The 24,898-nt window shown below is 41.0% G+C and overlaps 1 protein-coding gene across 1 annotated transcript in view; it reads right to left on the minus strand.

Moving 5' to 3' along the window:
• Positions 1-24,898, minus strand: part of GRM5 (glutamate metabotropic receptor 5) — a 418,371-nt gene that overhangs the window by 367,163 nt on the left and 26,310 nt on the right. Inside the window, exons 2-3 of the mRNA XM_086936081.1 lie at positions 19,317-20,196; positions 984-1,195 (exon numbers count right to left, since the gene is read on the minus strand). Of these exons, the coding sequence (XP_086792207.1) occupies positions 984-1,195; positions 19,317-19,995 (891 nt within the window). The 5' untranslated portion in view covers positions 19,996-20,196. The remainder of the gene's footprint in view (positions 1-983; positions 1,196-19,316; positions 20,197-24,898) is intronic.

Raw genomic sequence — 24,898 nt, forward strand, 5'->3', positions numbered from 1 at the left:
CCGGCCACTTTTTTGGCTTGTGTCGTGAAAGACAGATCTCTTTCGAGCCAAATGCCCAAGCTTTTAATCTCGGGCTTCGGGTCTGGAGGCGCACCCAGACAGGGGGGCCAGATGTTCTGTGAAAGGGACAGCCCCTTCTGACCAAGGAGGAGAATGTCTGTCTTTGATCCGTTAAGTTTCAAAGATGAGCTGTTCATCCATCCTTGTATCTGCGTCAGACAGTTGTATAAGTCCGCTGGTTCTTGACTTGGGTGAGATAGGGACACCACTAATTGAGTGTCATCAGCGTAGCTGACGACACTCACTCCAAACGGGTTGACAACCTCCTCCAATGGGGACGTGTAGACATTAAATAATGTCGGGCTCAGGGAAGAACCCTGAGGCACGCCGCATTGGAGGGGTGTTACGGGGGAGCGGGTGTCATTCTCCCAGATCTGAAAAGAGCGTTGGCTCAGAAAAGACGTAAGCCAGGTCAGTGCGGTTCCCTCTACACCGATATTCCTAAGTCGGTGAATAAGGAGCTGGTGATTGACGGTGTCGAAGGCCGCACTGAGGTCCAGGAGGATCACTGCCACTGATCCCCCTGCGTCCAGATGTGCTCTGGCCTCCTCCACCGCTGCGAGAAGGGCGATGTCGGTACCCTGCCCTGGGCGGAGATCAGTCTGCGAGCTTTTAAGCCGATTGTTGATTTCCAAAAATTGAGAGAGTTTTTTATTCACAAGCTTTTCGGCAATCTTACTGGATCCGGGAAGAAGTGAGATTGGCCTATAGTTGGCCAAGTCCGATGGATCCAGGGAGGGTTTTTTCAATAGGGCCTTGACGACTGCCGCCTTCCAGCTGGGGACGACGACTCCCTGTTGCAGTGAGGCATTGATGAGATGGGTAAGGGGGGGAACGATGGTAGGAGCCACTTTCTTAAGGATACGTAGCGGGGCGGGGTCCCTGGGAGATCCGCTTTTGATGGTGTCTAGCATGCTTCCGACCTCTTCGACAGTCACTGGTCCCCAGGAATTTAGACGGGGGGAAGTGAGAGTAGTGTTGGTCTCTTTTTCCTCGCTCAAGTTGGTGGATGGGATAGAGGCAAGGATTTTCTGGATCTTCTCCTCAAAGAAGTTGGCCAGTTTAGGGCATTTTTCCTCATCTGCTTTCGGGTCTGGTGGAGTTCTAGGTCCGGGGTCTGGGACCTTAAGAAGTTCTATTAAAATAATAAAAGATTCCTTGCAGGAGCAGGAGGCGTTTTCTATTCTTTCCTGGAAGAATGTACTTTTAGTTTTGCGAAGAGCGGTCTTGTAAATTTGTAATGAAGTGTGGTAGGCATCCTTCTTTGTAGTTGACTTTATGGGATCCGAGTCTAGATGGGAGGTGAACATCGAGGAAGATAGAGAGGCTGTTTTTGGGAACTTTGTTGTTTAATCCTGTTCTTTCCTCTATGACCAAGAAGATGGGTAATATGTCATTGAATTTTCTCATTTCTGAACTATTCTGCTAATAAATGTAAACTAATTGAACTTATTTTATCCTTTTACTTGAATTGATCAGAGAAATGCTTAATCTAGTTTTTCTGAATAAAGATTAAAATTCTGAAGGTAAGGTCATGCTAGAAGACTTAAAGAGAAATCAAAATTAAATAAATGGAGAATTAAGCGGGTCTTGTTGTCCATAACTAACTTTTACTAGCTGATCCATTGGCCAAAACAGTGTGGTGCCTTCATTGTTGTTTATGAGATTTAAATTACCATGGTAATGTCCATAGAATGCATATGGATATAATGTATAGAATTTCAACTAATAGATGAAGTAGGGTACTCCGCTATCCAGCAGCTCGTCCTCTGATTTTTGAAGATCTTGTGAGCAGTGTGATTTGTGTGAATGAGTGACTTGCAGTGCTATGGGCCCCACAGACGAGTGAAGTGTGATAGCTCCTGGGTTTTTCTGTGATAGTTTGGAGGGTTGTTTGAGAGTAGCGCTGGATCTGTTTTCTTGGTAGCAGGAGTCTGGTTGCTATAGGTTAGCTTGGATAAGCAATGTATAGATCTGACAAGGTTAATGTATATAGAGTTTTGATGTACACAAATTATGACTAACATTATATGTTGCGTCTGTATTACGTTATGTGTAGTCTGAATTTTGAGGCTTCTGGGAGGTAGGAAGCTGGTTACTCTATCTGCAGTTAGGGGGAAAAGTGTGGCGAGTGAAGTCACACATTACATAGTCTGTTCGAAAGTGGTAACATCGTCGTGTGTTACAAGTTTAGGACATTTTACATGTGAAAGTGGTGAATGTATGGCGAAGGCAACCTATAAAATGTAGGGCTTAAGCACAGGAATCAATTGAGTATTCTGATTAAAACTTATCCCTGAGAGAGTAATAGAGTTTTTCCCTAAGCTTGAGAGAAGGGTAAGGTATAGAGAAGTGCTACTTTATCGGCGAGACTAAAATTCTGGGGTAGAGAAGAGGTAAGCGCTGTCTACTGGAAATACAGAATTCTTGTGAGTGTGAATAAACTATCAGCTTTGGTTTTAGCAAAACAGACGAATGGAAATGTTTTATGTGGTCACTAACTGGTTTTAGTTATATAAAAGTGTAAATACAGTGTGCCCATAAATTTTGCAAAGGAGGGGTCATCAGAAGCTGCAGAAGCCGGAGTAGGGCTTACGTCACAAGTGTCGCGCTGGGATTTGTCCGCATGACTAAAATGGTTTGATAACTGATTGGTGCATTAGCAAGAACAGCGCAAGCATAGGTCAAAGCAACTGTGATGTATTCTGTTCTGATTGGTGCATTAGTGTGAATCTGTGATAGGTTAGTGCAGCAAAACAGTTTGAGGAAGAGCGTACAATTGTTTGTAAATAAGAAATCGGCAGGAGAATGCAGTTTTATTACGGAGAAGAAAGAGAGAAACCTACATGGTTTAAGAAACTTGAGAACACTGCATCATACATGATGACGAAATATGGCTATCACACCTGTATTCGGTTAGAGAATTGGGCACGATATACTAAGAATGATGGAGCATTGGCATTTTCAGTAGTAGGTTAATTTAGTACTGCAGTGTTTGCGGAATCTGAGAGAGAAGATGGCAAAGCTTGAACCAAAACCAAGACCGACTCAATTTGAGGCATTGGCAGAATGGGAAGATGAGATGCATGAATTGGAGCAAGAAAGATTTGAAGAGTTCAGAGAACCAAGGTGTGGACTGAGAGGGTTATGGGGAATGACTCATGAGAGTAGAATGAGAAGATGGAGAAATGCTGATATGTGGGATGGAATGTATCCGGTGAGAACAGTGATGAAATGGTGGGATGGAAATATCCGGAAAAGAGGAATAATGTGGAGCCGGAGATAAAGAGTTATGGGATTAGTTTTACAGAAGATGAGGTGTTGGAGGAGATTTTAAACAGAAGACCCCTCCATAGCAACCGAGTTCTGTAGTAGTAACCCCAAATGCACCACCAATGGAGACTAGATTTACTGGCACTCTAAGACGATTTCCTGAAATTAGGAGTAGTTCTGATAAAGGAGAGCAGAAACCTGAAGAAAATCCAAGTACCTCTGAATTTATGCGATCTACAAATGAATTGACTGAAAGGATACAAGAACTCACTAAAAATATAGAAGCTGTAACTGTTCCTGTAACAATAGGCCCTGTAATCCCCGTATTTGAAAATCAGAGAATATAAGAACCATCATTAACAATCCCTTTGAACCAAAGTTTACAAAAAGTAAAAGAAAAGGTCTACCCAGATTTGTCTGAAGTTAGGAATACTAGTTGTATGACACCACCTGAATTAACCATAAATAAAAGTCCTCTGTATAAGTTTTTAATGGGTGCGGAGTCAGAATCAGTAACATCCGAGAGGAGTGTAGAGAAAATTGATTTAACAAGAACCCCAGTAGGACCTACTGCAGAAGAGTTAAGTGAGTGGGTTAAAATGTTGCAATTAAAAGATCAAGAACCTAAAATGTTAGATGGAGTCAAATTAAAAATAGATATGGAAGAATTAATCATTGGAACAATTGGAACTAAAAGGCTAAAAACCTACCAAGATGATGAACTAATGTTTATGTGTAAAAGCATTACATGGTGGGCTAAAAATCTGCATGACCGATTAGAAGAAACAGCAAAGGAGCTTGGAATAGAATTTGCAAAAATTAAAATGCTACAAAAGCCTTATAGAGTAGATTTTACTGAGAAGAATATAGACAATTTGAATACTGCAGGAATGTTAACTCAGATAAAAGCATTGATTGTATTGCTGAGAAAGTGGGGAGATGTGGTACGATGGAGAAGCAAATAGGTGCAGAAAAGGGAAGAAAGCAGCGATAAAACATCATTGGCATTTCCAGTTAAAGAAAAGGAACCTGTAGTGAATGAATTATTCCCTATGAGAGAAATACCAGGAGGAGGTTATGTGCATGCTCCATGGACTAGGCAGGATATATTGTCATTTAAAAATGATGTCCCCAGATTACGAGAAAAACCAATAGAATGGTACAGACAAGTAGATCGATTTGTGAAAGTCTCTAAAGTATTGTGGGAAGATTTGGATGGATTGTTTGGCATAGTAGTACCAGCAGACTTGTGGTCTGATAGTAAAATAACAGTGGACTGGCCAAAAGCAGAATATCCGAGGGATGCGAAAACAGGTGCTCCAGGACTTGAGGTAATGTGCAAATATGATCAGGTAGTAACATTCTTAAAGAATAAAATTCCTCCAAAAGAAACAGATTGGGTAAAGATTTATAGGACATTGCAGGAACCTACAGAATCAGTGCATGCATATTATGAGAGACTGCTCTTAGTGTTTAAACAGTATAGTGAGTATGAAGAACTGAGTGAAAAGGATATGAGCCATTTTGTATATTGATTTGTCTTCAGTTTAAGACGAGAGATAGGTGATATGATAAAGCACAACCTGATGTGTTGGCAGTCCTGTTCAGTGGATGAGGTTGTGAGACATGCAAGATATTGTAGTGATGAGCTTGAGGCTAAACAAAGAAAGCTTAAAGAAAAAGCTATGTGGGCACATGTGAAAGTGGCAGAACTTCAAGTAGCTCAGTTAGGAAACCAAAGTAATGATGGAGGTCAGGCTAAAGCAAAAGGTAACTCAAATAAAGGAAAGGGGCTAGCAAATTTAGAAGAGGCAAAGAAAAAGTGGCCATGTTACAACTGCGGCAAGTTAGGGCATTGGAAGAACGAGTGTAAGTTACCTCCAAAGGTTAACCCCGAAAATACATCATTGAATCCACAGGTGCAGCATGATGTAAATCAACAATTATCGACACAGTAACAGGTAGTTAACCAGCAGAGTCAGGTGCCACAACCGCCACTCCCACACAGTGTAAATCTGCAGAAATACAGTGCAGAGACAGGATTCTACAGAGGAGAACATGTAACAAGACCACCCCGTGTGAATGTGATTTCACAGTACTGGCTGAAGTCGGATGGAAATAAATCAGATGAAAGTTGTTGACAGTGCCTAGGAGAGGAAGAGGAGTGTGTGCTTGGCGCAATCTAGAGGTAGATCAATCTTGTCCTTTTGTGAATGGAAAGGTGAATGGTGTAAATGTTACCTTCTTAGTGGACACATGTGCTACCCGTTCTACCGTTAGATCAGTAGAAGTTCAGAACCTTCCTCTCTCAGGTGAGTTTATCCAAGTAGTAGGAGTAGCGACTAGGCAGATTAAAACACCCCTTACTGAACCAGTTGAGGTTCAAATTGGCAATTTTAGAGAAATGCATAGATTTGTGGTCTGTGACATTAGTCCTGTTAACCTACTTGGAAGGGACATACTGTGTAAGATGAACTGTACCATTTATTGTTCACCAGATGGTATTGAATTTCAAACTGCAGATGAAGATAGATTATATAAAATGACTGTGTCAATGATAGATTCAGAGCAGAATGGAATGGTTCCTATATTTGACAAAGAAAAGATACCTGGTGAACTAGAAAGAAACAGTCAGAGAAGAGGTGGGGGACTTTACAGGAGAAGAGATTGGATTAATGAGAGGTGTGAGTCCTGTGAAGATTTCTGTAAAAGAAGGAGTAAATTATCCCAATACGCCCCAGTATAAATTAACAACAGATATAATTAAAGGAAGAACCACTGTTATTGATAACATGATTGAGCAAGGAATTTTGAAGGAAATGTTGAGTAGTCCATGTAATTCACCTAAAATGGGACTGAAAAAGAAAAACAGAAAATTCAGAATAGTGCAGGATTTGCAAAAGGTAAACAAAATTGTTGCCCCATTGTACCAAACCCAGCAGTAATCTTATATCAAATTCCACATGATACAGAATAGTATACAGTTATTGACTTATGCAATGCATTCTTTACAGTTCCATTACACCCTGACAGCCAACCGATATTTTCATTTTGGTTTGTAGATCGAATTTCGGCAAGGTGCCGAATTCCTCCGGGGTATACTGAGAGTCCCTCTATTTTTAATCAGTTGCTAAAAAGGTCACTGGAGAGTTTAGACATGCCAGGAAAATATGCACCAGTTCAATACATTGATGACCTACTGGTTGCATAAAGAAAAAAAAGATGCATGTGTTTCAGACACAATTGCTTTACTGAATAATTTGGCAGAAGGAGGTGCAGTCCTTAGTTCACAAGACTGCAAAGGGAACTAAACAAGTTACCTTGGAAAGAATCAGAATAATTCAAGGAATGAAGCACCCCAAAATGCGGAAACAGGTGAGAATGTTCCTAGGAATGGTATGTTACTGTCGACAATGGATCAGTGGATTTTCACTGATTGCAAAGCCTTTACAGATACTGACTAGAGCAGATGTAAGAGACCCCATAGTGTTGAACAAAATGGAAATAGAAGCCTTTGAAAAATTGAAAACCAGTTTATGTGAAGCACCAGCACTAGGTATGCCTGATTATGAGAAAGAATTTGAACCGTATTGCAGTGAACGAGAGGGATGTGCATTGTCAGTTTTGATCCAGAGACATGGAAAAATGAGAAAGCCCATTGTATATTTCTCAGCAGTGTTGGCTCCAGTCGCTAAGGCATTGCCAAGATGTCTGAAAGCAGTTGCTGCTATGAGTGTGAGTTTGGAGCAGAGTGAAGGTATAGTATTGGGATACCCAGTGAAGGTATATGTACCACACTCAGTGGAAATTCTCCTTCCTAGGACCAAGACTCAATTCCTGACAAACAACAGGATGACTAAATATGAGAAAGTAATCCTGGGTGCAGATAATGTGACAGTGACAAGATGTGTGAATGTAAATCCTTCTACATTATTACCTGACACTTTGGATGTGGAAGTGAAAGATGAAGTTGATCAAAAGTGTCTGGATGTACTTGAGTATTGTACCAAGCCAAGACCTGACATTAAGGAAGAACCACTAACTGAATCTGACTATGTGATGTTTGTGGATGGTTCATGTTTGAGAACTGATGAGGGTGCTCTGAGTGCTGCATATGCTGTATGTACAGTGGCAGATGTCTTAGAAGCATCTTGTCTGAAAGTAATTCGTTCTGCTCAGCTGGTGGAGCTGATTGCTTTGATTTGAGCATGTGAACTGGGAAAGGAAATTCGAGTAACCATAGTGACTGATAGTCAATATGGCTTTGGGGTTGTCCATGATTAAGGCCAATATGGTCCCAAAGAGGTTATTTAACTTCTGCAGGATCCCCCATTAGAAATGCTGAAATTGTGAAGATGTTGATTGATGCAATTCAGTTACCTGAGAAAATTGCTGTTGTAAAGTGTACAGCTCATAAAAAAGGAGATGACTACATTACTGAAGTCAATCATTTTATGGACTCCATTGCTAAATATTGTGCTAAAAATTTTGCATCTATAAATCGGGACAGGAAAGAAAAACATGTTTCAAGTCCTTTAATGCTAACAACAGTGGTTGAAACTTGGCAGGAAGTAAAACAAATGCAGGAAGAAGCGAGAGAGGAAGTAAAGACATCTGGTTGAAGGCAGGTTGGAGACAAAGAGAGGAGGATGAAATGTGGGTTTACAAAGATGAAAGACCAGTAATGCCTAATAGCATGATCTCTAACATGGCTAGAATGTATCATGGTCAAGCACACATAGGTAGGGACGCCATGATTAGAATGTTCAGACAAACCAGGTACAAGCCCAAGTTTAGGATGATCGCTGAGAGTCTTTGTCAGCGGTGTTTGGTGTGCCAACAGCTAAACCCAAGAAGAAAAACGGTTGTGAATTTGTGAACCATAGGACGGAAGGGAGGTCCTTTTACTAGAATGCAATTAGATAGACTTCATAGAGTTGCCACCCTGCAACTGACTTCGATATGTACTTGTGGAGAAGTGTGGCTCAGGGGTTAGAGGCGGCAGACCCAGAAGCTGAGATCGGCCCTGGACCAGGGTTCAATTCCCCGCCTCGGCGGGTCTTGGGCTCAAAAAATTCCACGGACTCGATAATTCTCGCTCCGGTGCCTTCTCAACTCACGGGTTCACACTCTGCGACTCTGGGCAATAGCTTGCTTAATCTCCACAACGGCCCCTCGCGGCGGGATGCCTGGCTTTCACCTTGTGGATACCCTGCCGGGGTGTCTCACAGGGGAATACCAGGACGGGTTCCCTAAGCAAGCGCCGGGAAACCCTTTGTGGGTAGCTGTGCGCTATATAAGCTCATATACATTTACATTTTGTAATCATTTGTCTGTTCTCACAGTGGGTGGAGGCCTTCCCTACCAGGCTGAATGATGGAGTGACTGTTGCAAAGCTCTTGTTAAGAGAAATCATTCCACGTTTCGGTTTCCCAGTAACCATTGAGTCAGATCGTGGTACACCTTTCCAGAATGAACTTGTTAAAATGATTTCTGAAGCACTGGAAATTCGTCAGAGATAACATTGTGCTTACAGACCAGAGGCGTCTGGGGTAGTTGAACAAGTAAATGGAACAATAAAGAACCAAATTGCAAAAATGTATCTGGCCACTGGACTGAAATGGCCTGATGCTTTGCCACTTGTTTTGATTACCCTGAGGAGTACACCTGATAGAAAGACAGAATTACGTCCTCATGAAATACTAATGGGAAGAGTAATGAGACAAACATTTATACCAGTTGATAAACTGTTGGCTATAAATGATGATATCATACTGGATTACTGCAAGAACCTATCTGATGTGGTGACTTCTGTATTCCATCAGGTGGGAAGGGATGCTAGCACTAAAGAAAAACATCCAGCTCATGATCTAGTCCCTGGAGATTGGGTTCGGATAAAAGTGCACAGGAGAAGAAACTGTCTAGTTCCTCGCTGGGAGAAGCCGAGACAAGTTATTCTGGTAAGCACTACTGCAGTCAAGTGTGTTGGAAAAAAGAGATGGGTGCACGCCAGCCACAAGATTTGCATGCCTAAACCTGAAAATCTGCAAACAGAAGAAGCAGAAAGCACTACTGACTCTGATTCTGAAGGTGAAACAGATCAAAATCCAGATACTGAAGCTCGACTTGTTAGTCGACATATGGAAATATCAGATACTAGGTCAGCATTCGAAGTAGAAAGTGAAATCATTACATTACCAGATTCTGAAGATCGACATAAAGTCGAGATCTGGTAAGGCATAGTACCACTTTGCATACTGATCAAAGCAAAGAAAAAACTGGTAGCCAAATAAGTTCTGAAGGACAGTTTGAAAACTCTGGAAGCAGGAACATAAATCTTGAAACTGGTGAAAAGGAAAAGACTCACGATGAGGATGAGCTTCCAGGTACCAGCTATGGAGGAGAACTGACAAAAGAAAACACTGATTCAGTGAATGAAGCAGACATTATAAAGTTTAAAATTAGAGTAAGTGATGAGAAACCTGAAACTGAATCTGATGACAGTGATGATGAGACACAATTAAGGAGGAGCTCAAGGAAAAGAGCTAGGAGACTGGAGCGTGGTATTGTAGAACCTTAAAGTAAGAGACCACGTAAAGGAGATAACTGGCCTAAAGGAAATGATGGACTGAACATTAAACTGATTAATAAAGCCAAACATTGAGAAGAACAAGTAAATGAGATAACAAGTCAAAAAGAATTGTTGGAAGAAAGGAAAGAGGTTTTGCAAAGGCCAAAAAGAGTAAGGAGACCAAATCAAAAGTACAAGTCACCTGAATGGACCAATGTTGCACTGCCTCCAATAGAGTAAATCAATAGCAGCCAGGAAAATCTGAATTGCCAAAGTGAGTAAAGAGAAATAAAGAGACAAAAAGACTGCATAAACTGGGAAACAAAAGAGAAAGATAAAAGAAAAGAGACAAGATCAAACTTGAATTTTACTTTAAAGACACTGCAGTGAGTGGAAAAGGAGTTCCAAGGACACTATAAAGGTGAAACAAAATGGCTACTAATGATGTAGAAAAATCGAAGTGTGCTATTTCTAGAAAATGGTGTCGAATGTGGTTAATATGTACAGGATTAATAATGGTAGTGCGGCTAATATTAGCAATTGGGATTCCTTTTAGACCTGAATTAGAGAATACAAAGGCAAATGAAAGTGCAAAAGAGAAGGCTTATGAGTCGAAGAGTAATGTGAAACATGTATATAATCCTGATTTGCATAAAGATAATTCTATAAATGATTTTCCGAAAAATACTTTTCCAAACTATTGTCTGAATATGTGAAAACAATGGATGCAAGCAACTACTAAGTCTGTATGAAGTTGCCTGCATCTGTATCAGATGGCGTGACTTATCATCACCTCCCTGTGACGCATGGAGTTACTTGTAGTGTGTTATCTAGTTTGTTTTACAAAACAGGTAAATTGGAGTATTATTATTCTAATTCTGATAACACCTTTGCAACTTTGAAAGTCGTACCTGAATTTAACAAAATGAAACCTGGCAAAGTTTTTGGTGAATATTTTTTAGAAACGCAAGAACTGACTTTTGATTATGCGTTCAAACATAATTTGACTTGTAAAATGCGCAATGAAGAGAAAGCCTTTTTGGATATGGTAGAGGAAAGGAGAACCCAAAACAAAAGAAATCAACTGCAAAGAAAGCAAAATCAACAATGTGGACTTTTGAGGATGAAAATATTGAGGGAAATAATGTGAATGTGGTGATAAGTATAGATACACCACAATTAGGGAAATTGTGTATTCGAAGAGATAACACGTTGTATGATAATTATTGTGTGGGTGCAAGTCAATGTGAGGATACCTGTATTATAAAAGGGGGATGGGGATTTAAAGGTGGTGATGATCCTGTTTTTCCTGGGACATATTTTCTGTGCGGTAACAAGGCTTACTTTAGATTACCAGACCAATGATATGGATCCTGTTGTGTAGGTTTGGTCTTTCCTAAAATATTTCATGTAGATAGAGGAACTAATAGAATTCATAAAATTGGTAAACCATTAACCCGTAGGAGAAGAGAAAGTGTATTAGAAATAATAGATGATGTTTTTGGAGCATTGATACCAGCAGTGGGCATATCTTTTAATGAAAACAAAATTTGAAAGTTGTCAACGATAGTAGATCGTTTGTCAACTGATACTGCAGGAGGATTTTTAATGGTAAATACTGAAATGGTTGCTATGAGAGCTATGGTGATGCAAAATCGACTTGCTCTTGACATAATATTGGCAAAAGAAGGAGGAGTCTGTGGAATTCTGAAGGTACAACACCGTTGAACCTATATTCTGGACAAAAGTCAAAATATTCAAAGGTATATTACAAATATTACAGAATTGCATAAAGAAGTTGCTCCACTGGTGGTTGATGGGGTTCTTGAGAAACTTAGTAAGAGTTTTTCAGCTGTAAAGAACTGGTTTCTTGAAATAGGTAGGTCAATAATAGGGAAAATATTAATTCCACTGACTGTAATGGTAGTAATGATATTAGTCTTAAGATTAGCTTCTAAACTTAGAAAAAGGAGATACATTAAAATGTCTATAAAAAGGAAAGTTGAGGAAAGTAAAGAAGGAGAATGTGAGAAAGGAGAAATAGAGTTGGAAGAATTTAAAGAAACACTGTACTATGATACAAAAGTTTAAGTCATACTAACTGAAAATAACCTGAAACATGATTTTGAAAAATTCTACAATAATTTTTGGTGTTATTTGGTGATAGGATCACCAAAGGGGGGAATTGATGGAGCAAGGCTGTGACAAACATTTTTGTATACTCCTCGTAAAGTTAGATTCTCATAACTATAATATGTATTAATTGAGTGGATTTGGAACTAACCAACAGAATAAGAAAACACACACAGAAAGGTACACATGGGATACTAATTTGCTTGAGTTGCAAATCGTAATACATAATCATGTGAATTTGTCATAGTAACAGTGCAATAACGCTTCTAATTTAACAAAACTATGCATGTATGCTTATTTTAGTATTCATTGTGGCAATAATAAAGGAGAATGGTAAGAAAACAACACCTTTTTGTGGCTTAAGGCTAGGTAACCACTAACAGGGTATAATTAGAATTGGTGGGAGGTAAACAAAAGGGCTTTACTTAGAAATCTAACGTTTAATTGTGTTTGTTTCTATAATAGTTCCCGTCATGACCCATGCGGCCTAGTAAAATATGGAGGGTTTGCAAGACTCCGAGACAGTGTAATTCTACGTATGCGCGACTGTACTCGAGAGATGTACGAGCAGCCTGTGCCTGGGTTACTGATGGCAGTGTGGCCTGAGAAGCAGATTGGTGTCAAGATGGAATGCTCGAGTTGTGAGCCTGGGAAAGTTGACTGAAGTGTCGACATAAGGACAGAAATTAAATGTTGCAAACATGAACAATTATGACTTTGCAAAATTCGGACAATGAGGAGATGAGGTTATCTTCACCACCCCTCGAATGGACCAATGAGGAAAGAGAGTGGACCCTAAAGTTTCAAATTTTAGTTAGATAGTTAGGGAAAAAGGGTATAAAAGAGGCCGTTTGGAAGACAGAAGAAAGCTTGCTTTTGAATTATTTTCGCACCACGACACTCTGTCGAACTGATTGATTTTCTGGGTGCAAAGACTTTCAAATGTTTCCTGACTTTAACTTTTGATGGGATTGGAGTCTGGATGGGAGGTGAACATCGAGGAAGATAGAGAGGCTTTTTTTGGGAACTATGTTGTTTAATCCTGTTCTTTCCTTTGTGACCAAGAAGGTGGGTAATATGTCTTTGAAGTTTCTCATTTCTGAAGTATTCTGCTAATAAATGTAAACTAATTGAACTTATTTTATCCTTTTACTTGAAGTGATCAGAGAAATGCTTAATCTAGTTTTTCTGAATAAAGATTAAAATTCTGAACGTAAGGTCATGCTAGAAGACTTAAAGAGAAATAAACATTAAATAAATGGAGAATTAAGCGGGTCTTGTTGTCCATAACTAACTTTTACTAGCTGATCCATTGGCCAAAACAGTGGGGTGCCTTAATTGTTGTTTATGAGATTTAAATTACCATGGTGTTGTCCATAGAATGCATATGTATATAATGTATAGAATTTAAACTAATAGATGAAGTAGGATACTCCGCTATCCAGCAGCTCGTCCTCTGATTTTCGAAGATCTCAGGAGCAGTGTGATTTGTGTGAATGAGTGACTTGCGATGCTATGGGCCCCACCGACGAGTGAAGTGTGATAGCTCATGGGTTTTTTGGTGATGGTTTGGAGGGTTGTTTGAGAGCAGCACTGGATCATAGCGTTTTGGAATTATTGAGAGGGGCTACCATATCAATAGCTGCCTCATACTCTTTATTTTCCTTTTCCTTCTGCTGGTCTCTTTTCACTTCAAAAGTAAACAATTATACCATGGTAATGACTATAATGGCCTGCATACGCTAACAGTATGTTGATATGGAGCCTAAACCACTGTATAAATCTGATATCCTACAGCTACATGTGCACAATTGACATGCATAACATCCAGCAAAATATAAACCACAAAGCAAAGGTGGGGTGATAATTTATTCAAACTATGTGAAGCAAATTTAAGCAAATCTACCCATTGTGATTGCTGAGTTTGTTTAAAGTCTTACTAGGCTACAAGACCTGCCCATAAACCCATGAGGCCTGGGTATAAATGCTGAAACAATCAATGGCACTCATGAGTATCATTCAAACAATAGATGATTCAACCCCTTGTGTGCTCATGACGAGACCAGGCCCTCATGAGTCACAGTTGAGCTGGGCTCATAAAGGCCTGGTCTCGTCATAACGCCGCCGCTCCGCCCACGCACGGTGAATTCTCCACCTGTGCGGGAGAATTAATCAGTGGGCGGGGTCGTGACGAGACCAGGCCATAATGAGCACAGCTCCCCGCTGACTCATGACGGCCTGGTCTGGTCAAAAGCACTGCGGTGCCGAGCTCACCCCCGGACCCCCTGCACCGTGGGGGAATTAGCCCCACAGGGAAGGGGTTACATGGCTATATATACATATATATATATATATATATATGTACATACATAAACATATATGCTTAAGAATATTGTTTGTCTTACTTATATTTTGCTCATGAAGTCATATTCAATGATGTCTCACTCATCTACTCTCTTCCACACACATTTCCAACCACTCATATATCTTCATCTATCAACACACAACAAAGCATTGTCCACGAACATTTGGAGCTATGTAATCGCTCCCGCCTATGGATCCACTAACCCACCATCGAATTAACCCACAGGCATCCACCCCTTTATTCATCCTTGTATAAACCTTACAGTTATGAATTCAGCCCAACCCCATCAAGACATCATCCACCTGTGTCTGCATGTACACATGTGTGCTTTCGGACTGCTTGTGTGCCTGTAAATGTGCTGTCTGTGCCTGTTGATTTCGGTACTGCATGTGTGCATATGGTGCCTGTGTGTTTCAAACTAGTGCATGTAAAAAATGTACAACAAAGAACACACAAACCTAAATCATGACAGACCCACTGGCTTTGCCAGTTTTTTGGGGGTATTTATCTGCAAGATATGTCCACAGTATGCACACAGCACTTTGGGAATATTTAATCAAGTTTTCTTTTCTTTTGTTATACTCCTCATTGTTTACAATAGGCATCTGACTGAGTAAGTAAAATACCACATTTCCACCACACCTCTCTTTCTAACTATTAATCTCCAGCGATTGCATGTTTTGGGGAAGTTACTGTCCATCCCGCAGATGATGATAAGTACACATACCTGCCAACTCAGACGGTGCCACCGTGTGACACACAATATCGGCTTCCATCACACGGTCTCCCGGTGAGAAGCCGCTAGCACACGTTGGCAGGGAAAACAAGCTGAAAACCACTGTAAATAGTGATTTTCCAGCTCCTTTTCCGAGGCTTTGAACTGCCAACTTTGGCACCAGCCTCAGCAAGCTTTTTATTTTTATTTTTTTGGCAGGAGGGGGCTTGGGGCAGGCTGGGGGTTCAAAAGTGACTCATAGGTACTTCTCGGCATAAGGCCTTGCCACTTCCAATGCCCCGCCCCCTCCTCACACAGTGAGATTGTTCTTCAAGTTGGCAGGTATGAGTACACCCAAAAGGTACGCCTATCCCTCCCTTCTATCCATAGGCCTCCAAACTTACTGGCCGCCACAGTTTATCCACAACACTTTTGGAGCACCCCTACATAAAAAGCTCTTTCCGTATAACTTACTCGAACCCCTTACTCAACCACGGAAAATGCTGTCAAATCTCCTTACCTGGATGATAAACAGCCCCAAAATGTGTCAGTTGCTCTTTTACAGCTGTTTGCTTCACTCTGTGCTTAAGCACAGCAACAGACAGGAAGCAACACATCTGGACTACTTCACACATGAGCCCAAAACTCTTCCCACAGAGAGCCCACTGTAAACCCATGATCTGCCAACAACGAACATCATAGTGGACGTTGACACGGAAGCGCTTCGGGGTTCATCTGGCGTACCAGGCGCTATACAAACGACGAGGGATTTAAGTGGGATGAAAAAACTGGGCGGGTCTCTCAAAGGGGTGTAGCTAATGTAATTAAAGGCGTGGCTTAAAAACACATTAACTGAAAATCTGTGCTTAGCATAGTGTGCCACCCGACTGGTATTTTGCTGTTTCTATCATTGCATCCAGATATATAATACAACAAGTAACATTACACCTACATGCCAGGGCTATTGGCTTTGTCAATTGCATAAGATAAATAAGCAACAACTATGGCTTCGTTTTATATAGGATTAAAAATACTTCAGTGCTAAAATGATAAGACTGTGAAAGAACTAGAACGAGTCTCTTCAAAGTTGCATCATAGGCAGTAAAGGGTGGTCCCGCTGCAGAGATAAGATTTATTTTTTGTCGCCAAGGGTGAGAGCCAAAATGGAGAGACCGAAGGGACCCGTCGCGGCACCTGTTTTTTACCCGGCCCACTTAAAGCCCTGCGAACTCCGCAGTGAAATCAAAGATACAATTCGCACAGTTTTTAATACATGCGCCGGGACCTCATCTCGCACATTAGCATCTGAAGTTCACAGTCCGTGAAAGGTGAAAGGTGCATGCGATGAAGGGTAAAGTCCTCCACGGCCTTGTCTCGCGCCCAGAATACTTTAACGCTCTATTCGCGAAATTCTCCTACCGCAAAAATGTTACTTACAAAATTATTGAAGTAAACGAAGGAAACCTTTGGATTGTGATAATTGTCGATGGAAAGAAATACACGCCTGGTCATGATTTATATGATGTATATGTAGGATCCTCTCATTAATACTCTCAAGGGTTATACCACTTCATTTTACATTTAGAAGGGTGCCTCTTTAGTGGCTCGTCGAGCAAGGCCTCCGTTCCCGCCTTCCAAGTGCGCTCAGTCGCTGCGCACTTCGGCCGCAGCCTCTTCACAGTCGCCCTTCTCACTGCGCCACTCGCCCTTGGGCTGCTTCATTAGTATGTGCGCGCTGTGACCTGCAGGCCGCCTGCTCTCTGTTAATAATGGGTTTGTCGATTCTCAGTCTGCCATGGCGGCTGGGACATGGCCGGTGTCTGATCTGGGACACGACAATACGGGGCGGCTGTCTGAGGGGCCACCTGCAGGGGGCGCCAGGCTGCACTCCCAGGCAGCAAACCTGTGCCACTGCCCGGAGGCCTGAGGATAAGACCTCTGTGGAAGGAACGAATACGATCCTTGCCCCGAACTCCAGAAAATAAGTTTGCAAAAGTACATAAAGAAAGCACTGCTGCTCACGGTTGTTCCAGATTTTTGGAATATTAATTAGATCTTATTATTTTAGATTGGGCACAGTCTGAATTACTGATTTGCAAACATTACTGATAGATACTCACATATCGAAAAAGTAAATAAGGCTATGAAACTCTCATCAAAACACATCATGCTATGTCCATATTTAAGAAAACAAACATCATTTACACCTTCAATTGTGAAAATTATCAAAACATTTTCTTGGCCAAGTTTGTTAACCTGCAGCTGCACAAAAAGTCCAATAAACGCAGGAATTTCACAAAATAGAAAACAAACGACAATCCCGATGTCTAGTGTTTCATGCAACAGTGGCTACAGAAACTCCTGAACTTTGTTCCTCAAGTATCACAATGATTTTCCTTTGTAAAAAGTGCCTACTTTGATTCTACATCACAAAGATTTTAAGGTATGTGTTACTTACTTATATTATTTCTGGCTTACTCCTAAATTACAGGAGTAAGGCAGGAGTACACCTAATTTACGAGCACATCTGTCATACTCCTAAATGTTTTGCAATGCTGCTTTGTGTTATGCATATTCTATTGAAAAACATTATAGGTTTTTTTAATCTAGGTTGTGTTATGAAACGTTCTGCTATGCTATGTTATGATACATTACAAGGTATGCTATTTATAGTTTATGGTATATTAGGCTATCATATATATTATGGTACATTAAACTATACCATATATTCATTTTTCTTGTGTTCGCACAAACCTGATCCAAGGGTTTAATAAGTTATCAAAGGTATGATAATATATGGTATTCTAAGAGATATGCTATGCTATGCAAGTCTATGCTTTGTAAAGCTATGCAGAATTGTTATGGACAACATATGCAGTGCCTTAGCGGCCTGGCGCCAGGGCCGGACTGGCCATAGCGGGAACCGGGCAATCCCCCAGTGCACCGCACAGATGGGGGGAGGTTTTGGGCCCCCGGGGGCTGTTTTTGTTACAGGGCCATTTTTGCAGCATAGCCCGGCAATGAGCTCGGCGGCACCTCCAAACCACCCGAGTGGGGAGGGGGGGCCGGCAGAGCACTTAGCTAGGGCCGGTTGTGGTTCCCAGTCCGGCCCTGCCTGGCACTGTATAAAACTCCATCTTCCAATTAAGAGAAAGCAACCAGAGTCATAATGTGGTTGAGGCCATGTACAGGCACCTAGGAGGCATCTCCAGGTATATGACCTGGGGCTGATGGCTGATGTCCAGACATTACTGGTTACCTTGATCAGAAGAAGTTTAATATAAACGGCCTCCAGAGGGCTGCCAGATTTAGGGCCGGATTACGAGTTTGGCAAATGGGATACTCCGTCACAAACAAGACGGCTATCCCGTCTGCCGTATTACAAGTTCTATAGGATATAATGGAATTGCAATCCAGCGAACGGGATATCCGTCACATTTGTGAGGCAGTATCCCATCCGCCAAACTCGTAATCCGGCCCTCTCTCGGCTCTGAACAGGTGTATGCTAAGAAGGATATGCAAAAAGCCTACGCACTGAAAACAATCATGCACACTACCATCCTGTCATGAAAAGAATACGTTCAGCAAGGGGATTTGATGCAAATTCCCTTTCCTTCAGGATGCCGTAGTTAATCCAAGACCACCCGGGCCTCCCAGGTAGGCCTTCACATGTGCAGTGTAGATTCATTTCCAAACCTCCCTCTTCAAAATACAGTAAGTCTCTGATCAATCTGTGCTTTCATATTAAAAGGTTTACAGACCCCCCTTAAATCTAAAATTTCAACCTTAGCACAAAATCTATAACAAGGTAGGGTTGTTCAAGTACAGTTCACTTTCTGGAAATGGTAGATTGCAGTCACAGATGGCTCTCCAGCACTGCACTCTGAATCAAAACAGTTTGTATCAGGTCATTGAAAAATATGCTTGCAGTCTAAATCTTGGTTCAAAATGCGATTTACTTGTTTATATGTTTCAGGCATCAACAAACTGTTTCTAAAGTGGTTTCTTTCAAGGGAAGCAGAAATACCAGAAACAATATAAGGAAACATTTGTAGCATAAGAAAATATTTTTAAGAAAAACAAAATGAAACATTTTTAATTCGAACAGTATAAAAGGAATATAATCATCATTATTTGGTGTGGCACCCGTAGGGAAAAATTATATGGAATATTACAATACTGAAAACAGGGATTCTTACCTTCAGTATGTACTGCAGACACATAGGTCCAATTGTAGCGTTTGACAATGTCCACCATCGCCCGAGCCTGCTGTGCGTCGGAGGGTACAACCCTCATGAAGTATTTGAATAGAGTTTTGTCACTGAGATCCATACTTGTTGCAGAGTAGGCAATCTGAGGTATGTTGAAGAGCTGCAGCAAGTTCTGCACTTGGATCGCCACAGAGCTCGAACCCGGTCCAATCACCCCAACTATGGGTTTCTTGATTTTGAATGGTGCAGTAGATCCATCAACACATTTCAGAAGCCCTTCCTCTTCTTCACTGGATATAAGAGAATCCCTGATGAACTCAATGCTTTGCTCCAGTGCCACTGCTGAATGCCAACATGAATCCCGGATTTCACAACCAAGGGTTATATTTGGCAGTATCATCGGGTCTGCATTAATTCGGTCAAGAGCGTGGAGCATCGCCTCGACCCGTTGTATGCCATACTGCTCCCTTACCTCTCCACACTTCCTCTCGTGGACCTTCTCAACAGTTGGCTGGTGGTGAACAGAAAACAGAGCCCCAATGATAATATCACCAGGGGAATGGGCAACCACTCTCCGTTCATTGGACTGTGCAGAGACCAAGAACCCAATGTTCCCACGGGCATCTTCCTTAAAACAGAGGATGGCAAGGAGCAAAAGGAGGACCATCTTAGGGAGTGATTTAAGCTGGTAGAGACAGCATAGTGGAATTCAACAATAGGAGGATTAAGAATTGTTGTCAAGTATTTCGGTGAGGATGTGAGGGACCTCGTTGTTAATCAAGCATTGCCACGGGCTGATGGAAGATATGCTATAATCCTTCCAGGCACACTGCAGAGAAGTCTTGTATGTAAACATAATCCTCAGAACCTTAAAAAATGAAGAACATGTGGATTAGATGATCTGTCTAAATCTTGGAAGAAAATATCTAGAGGTGAACATTTTGAAAAAAGTATTAGACGATCCATTAACTTGTACACATTTAAAGCTGTGATATGAATTCCTTTGGTATTTTTTCTTATCATGATCCTCATACCCCCTTTTGTGAAGGATGGATGTCTTACAAAACATTACAGCCAGATTTTGTGATCCACGTTATTCATATAACACCAACAGCAGAGATTTCCATGTAATTTTGTGATACATATTATGTACAACCTCATGCCTTTCATGTGATGTCATGTGTATGCCAATGGAATTCTCCTGAGGAAATATTAAGACAAAGAGGAATGGAAGTTTGCATAAAAGATTTGAAAATATGCATGCCTATATTACTAAATCATTGTCTCATAGGGATAAGCCACTTTCAATGCTTGGCTAAAATAAGAGTAAATTGACACTATTAATGAATCTGAATTATAATTAGCTAGGGCCTGGTTCACAAAGATGTTCACTTAAGTAGGCATAGAATACTTTTGCCGCACTTCAGTCTGTGAATTTCAAGAAGACATTCATCCAAAATTATGAAAGAAATGCTTTTTGAATTGTGTTTATAGGAAGGGAAGGCAGTAGGGAAAACAGTCAGTCATCCAGCTTGAGGAAAAAAGGTCCAGGAATCTGATGACCATCTGACTATGTACCCTTTTCTGTATGTGGCATCTGCAGAGGACACAATCTCCTTCCAACTTTCCATCTAGACTGTACAGTTCTCAAGGTCGTCATATGGGTTGGTGACCAAGCAGTTGCTAACATCTAACATAATTGTGTCATGGTTATGGCATTAATAATCATGTTCATTTACTTTTATGAATAGCAGCACTGAACAAATGGATAATGAAATTGATTAAATTGCCTACCCAAGTGCCATACATTTTATCTAAGGACCTTATCCAGCAGACTTGAAGTTTTGCTCTTTTAGAGACAGTAGTTTAATAACAAGTGTTGCAGTAGCTTATATCCCTCTACAACTGTATCATATCAATGAGGGATGTAATGGTTGTTTTGGCATTACGGAATAATAGTTTCTACACCAGTTTTAAAGGCATATGGAGTACAAAGACTGAACCTGGGAATCTTCTTAAGTCTGCTGACTATATTTTCTTACAGAGAGCTGATTCATTTCTCTTTCAGTTTTCATTTATTGAACTTCTTGGTCATTTTTTTTTAACTTTACTGGATGAGAGTTTTGTTGTAGCAAAATCGCCTGCTTTGAGTTCTGGTGATACAATTGGAGGCAAATTCCTTCTAGCTGACAGATTCCCCCAGAATATCTTCTTATCTTCCTCTGGATCTCTGGCCTCTTCTATGTAAATTGAGATACTAACGGGACAGGGGATCTTGCTCTTTGGTTAAAAAAATGAAAAATTGGTTTGCCTGCCTTCTATGCTACACCTACTTACAATTTGACTGACCTAGCAAGTGTAAGCTCGCCAAATTCACACTGAACATGTGCCAACATATGAATACCTGACATCCTGTCATGTTGCTGTAGAGTGCTAGAAACGCTTATTCCAGGTCTAAGGGTGTCCATTTAAAAGGTGCCTACAAATTCTTCAAATGGCTGCTCACAAACAGGCTCAGTAGGCTATATCATTCATCTCTTTCAAAAAAAATATCCAACCAAATATAGGGACTAAAGGCAGTTACCGATATAAAAACTATGAGATGCTAACCGGGCAATGTTGAACTTGAATCTTTAGAAATCATTTTATTTAGCTGGTTTTGTTAAAAAGATAAGACATTTTTAATTCGTCAGCAAGAGGAAATTAAATGTAATTATTCACTCCAGTCTGGGGAAACATCAAATTATCTCATGGCAATAGTCGAGAAGCCATTTGTTGGCCTTCTAAATGATCTTATATCAAAAGCAGTAGGTGGGGGTGACCTTCATAAGCCTTCAACGAACTAGTAATTAGATGCAAAGTGGCAGCCATTTCCTCTGGCTGATGGCTGACAAGACTGAACAGTACTGCTCCAAGGAATTTGCGTTCCTCAACCCATCCCCCCCCCACTCCCTCTCAAAAAAAGTGGAGAAAGCAGCAGGTCGTATCCCAAAATAATACAACCTCGACAAGATTAACTTGGGTATTTGGGACCAAAACTGTGGCACAAGGAAAATCCATCTGAATGAAAAGAACCATCAACAAGTACCTGTGCATAGCTTGGACCTCTGAATTTGGAAACACATGCCACAAGGGACAAAAATACCAAACGTAATGAAAGTCTTTTGTCAAGGCCCAACTAACGGAACCCACATAGTCCCTGTATGAGATTTTTAAGATCAGATTTTTAAGTGGTGGTACCACCTAATCAGTCTATCCAGCCTCCTCGAACTCTCACCAAATATAGCCTTCAGGTTTGTCCCGCTGGAAATACTTTTCCTCCATAAAATGATTGAATTCTGAAAGTAAAATCCATAACCTTGCCAGGCCACCAATTTCATGATGGCCACATGTGCTTGTGAGTGGCCTGAAAGTCATTCTGCGTAATGGTCAACCATACCCCGTAGACTTATGTTTGGTTTTAATTTCCAATTGTTTCCCACGCAACAGTTTTTCTTTTTACATTTTTAATATTTTAATTGAATCTGTTCTGCACCTTTAAATGTAGGTACCCAGCACACCTCACACATTTTTTCTAGTGTTTGTTTCCTGCTTGTATCCTATATTACATTGCTGTAAATCCATTTACCTTGTGAATTTTGTGTTTCGGTATTGAGGGAACTTCATCAAGCTCATGTTAAGGGCATTGTCTGTCTCTCTTTCCATCCTCAAGCTTGATACCTGACATATTTGTTTTTCCCATGGTTTCACTTTCAAATATTTGAGTTCAGACAATGCTGGCAGGACTTCTATCAGTGTCAGGTGAATGGAGCATATACTAGAATATGTATTAGTGCTTGAAAACATAATGTAAATAAAGCTTTTTCGACTGTGACAGTCTGCTTCTCCTTATGAATTAAGACCCCATCTTGGTCTGAAAAGTGTAAATGTGAGGGCCTTGGATTAGCTTCGAGACAATGGCAACTCTTAAAAAAGACAGAGTGCAGGACTTTAAGGCCTTACTTATTTCAAGTTTTTAGATTAATTTAAAACTTGGAGGGATTTGCAAATTCTCATATTTCTGCAGAAATATCTAAAAAGGAAGTCTGATCCACCGGCTGAATTTTGTCTACAATATTAACTGTATAATGGAGAACATTCAGCTGGTGGAATCTACTCTAAAGTTAAGAGTTAACACCAGAAGCTGGATAATTTTTTGTCCACTCTAAAATCTAAATGAGGCCCATGGGCGTTTTTCAATGATACATTTTCTAAATGTGATACTGAATGTGCATGAGGCAGCGGTAAAATTGAAACCAGAGACCTCATTACACAAGCTATCTGTAAAGAAGCACATGCTGCAGTTACTGACAATGTTAAACTATTCTGCCTTCCATTAAGCTTTTGAGAAGAAAGGTTAAACATCATTGCATTTCCCATAATCAATGGGGTTTTGCATTCCCGCAGTTACTGTCTGTAGTATACAATCCAGATGGTCACCATTTCCTCAACTTTAAAATTGGGCTCCTCTGCATTTGATCTCTAGAAGAGATGTGGCATAAAGAATCCATAGGTGATCGAGTCTTTCTGTTATGTTATATTAACGCGCAAGATTTTAAAATTGTTGAACTTGTGCCCTCCAGGGGCGGTATTACAAGAGTGCCCCAGGGGTCCAACGGGCGTTTGCGCCCGCTTTGCGTGCCAACAGGGCACTTTGGTATTACAGAAGGGGCCACAGACACTTGTGCATTCCCTTCTATAATATCAATAGCACTGGCGCACATAAAGAGCCACCACTATCTTTAGAGGACGTTCCCTCATTTGCATGGGGGAGTTGCCCCATGCAAATGAGGGAATCCCGTTGTCCTGCGCCCATGCCCTATTACAGATGCGGATGCAGAGGCAAATAAGCTGTCAGGAGGAGCACTGTCAGTGTGCCCCCTGATGGCAAACCTCTGGAGGCGGTGAAGGGGGTCGATGGACTCCCCAGACATCCCCTTACAGGAGGGTGAAGTCAGTGACTGCACTCGCCTGCGAGGGGAACTCTAATCCCCTTTAAATGTGCAGTCGGGTTGCCGCCTGCGCTGTGAAAACACGAAGCATTTTTAAAGCAGCTGCTCTATTTTTCACATGAATGCGCTGCCCCCAGGGCGCCGTGAGTTCGCGGCTGCCCTGGGGCAGCGCAGTCACCATAATGAGGCACATTTTCCTTCATTGCGCCACGCAAATCTTTTAAAAGGTGCGCCTAGCACAATGAAGGGAAATGCGCTGCATCCATATTTCGGCCCCATGTTGGCAACTCAAAGATGCTGTCTGCTCAGCCCAATTTTCCTGAATAGGAGAGCAGCTTGTTTTTATCAACCATTAATGGATTGTCACAAAGCTTCTATCAATTATATGTTTTTACAATGTTTAAGAATACTTCAACAGAATTGTATATATGTAAGTGCTTGTGGAATGGTATTTTCACTTTTATTCAGAAGTAACAGAAACTGGTAAATTTTCCTTGTCACTCATATTTTAATACCGGAGCAAGAATAATAATTCTGTCAGCAGCCTCAGTAGAGGATTGAAATAAGGGATGTGGAGAA

Source organism: Lissotriton vulgaris, chromosome 8, assembly GCF_964263255.1.
Source record: "Lissotriton vulgaris chromosome 8, aLisVul1.2, whole genome shotgun sequence".
Classification (NCBI taxonomy): domain Eukaryota; kingdom Metazoa; phylum Chordata; class Amphibia; order Caudata; family Salamandridae; genus Lissotriton; species Lissotriton vulgaris.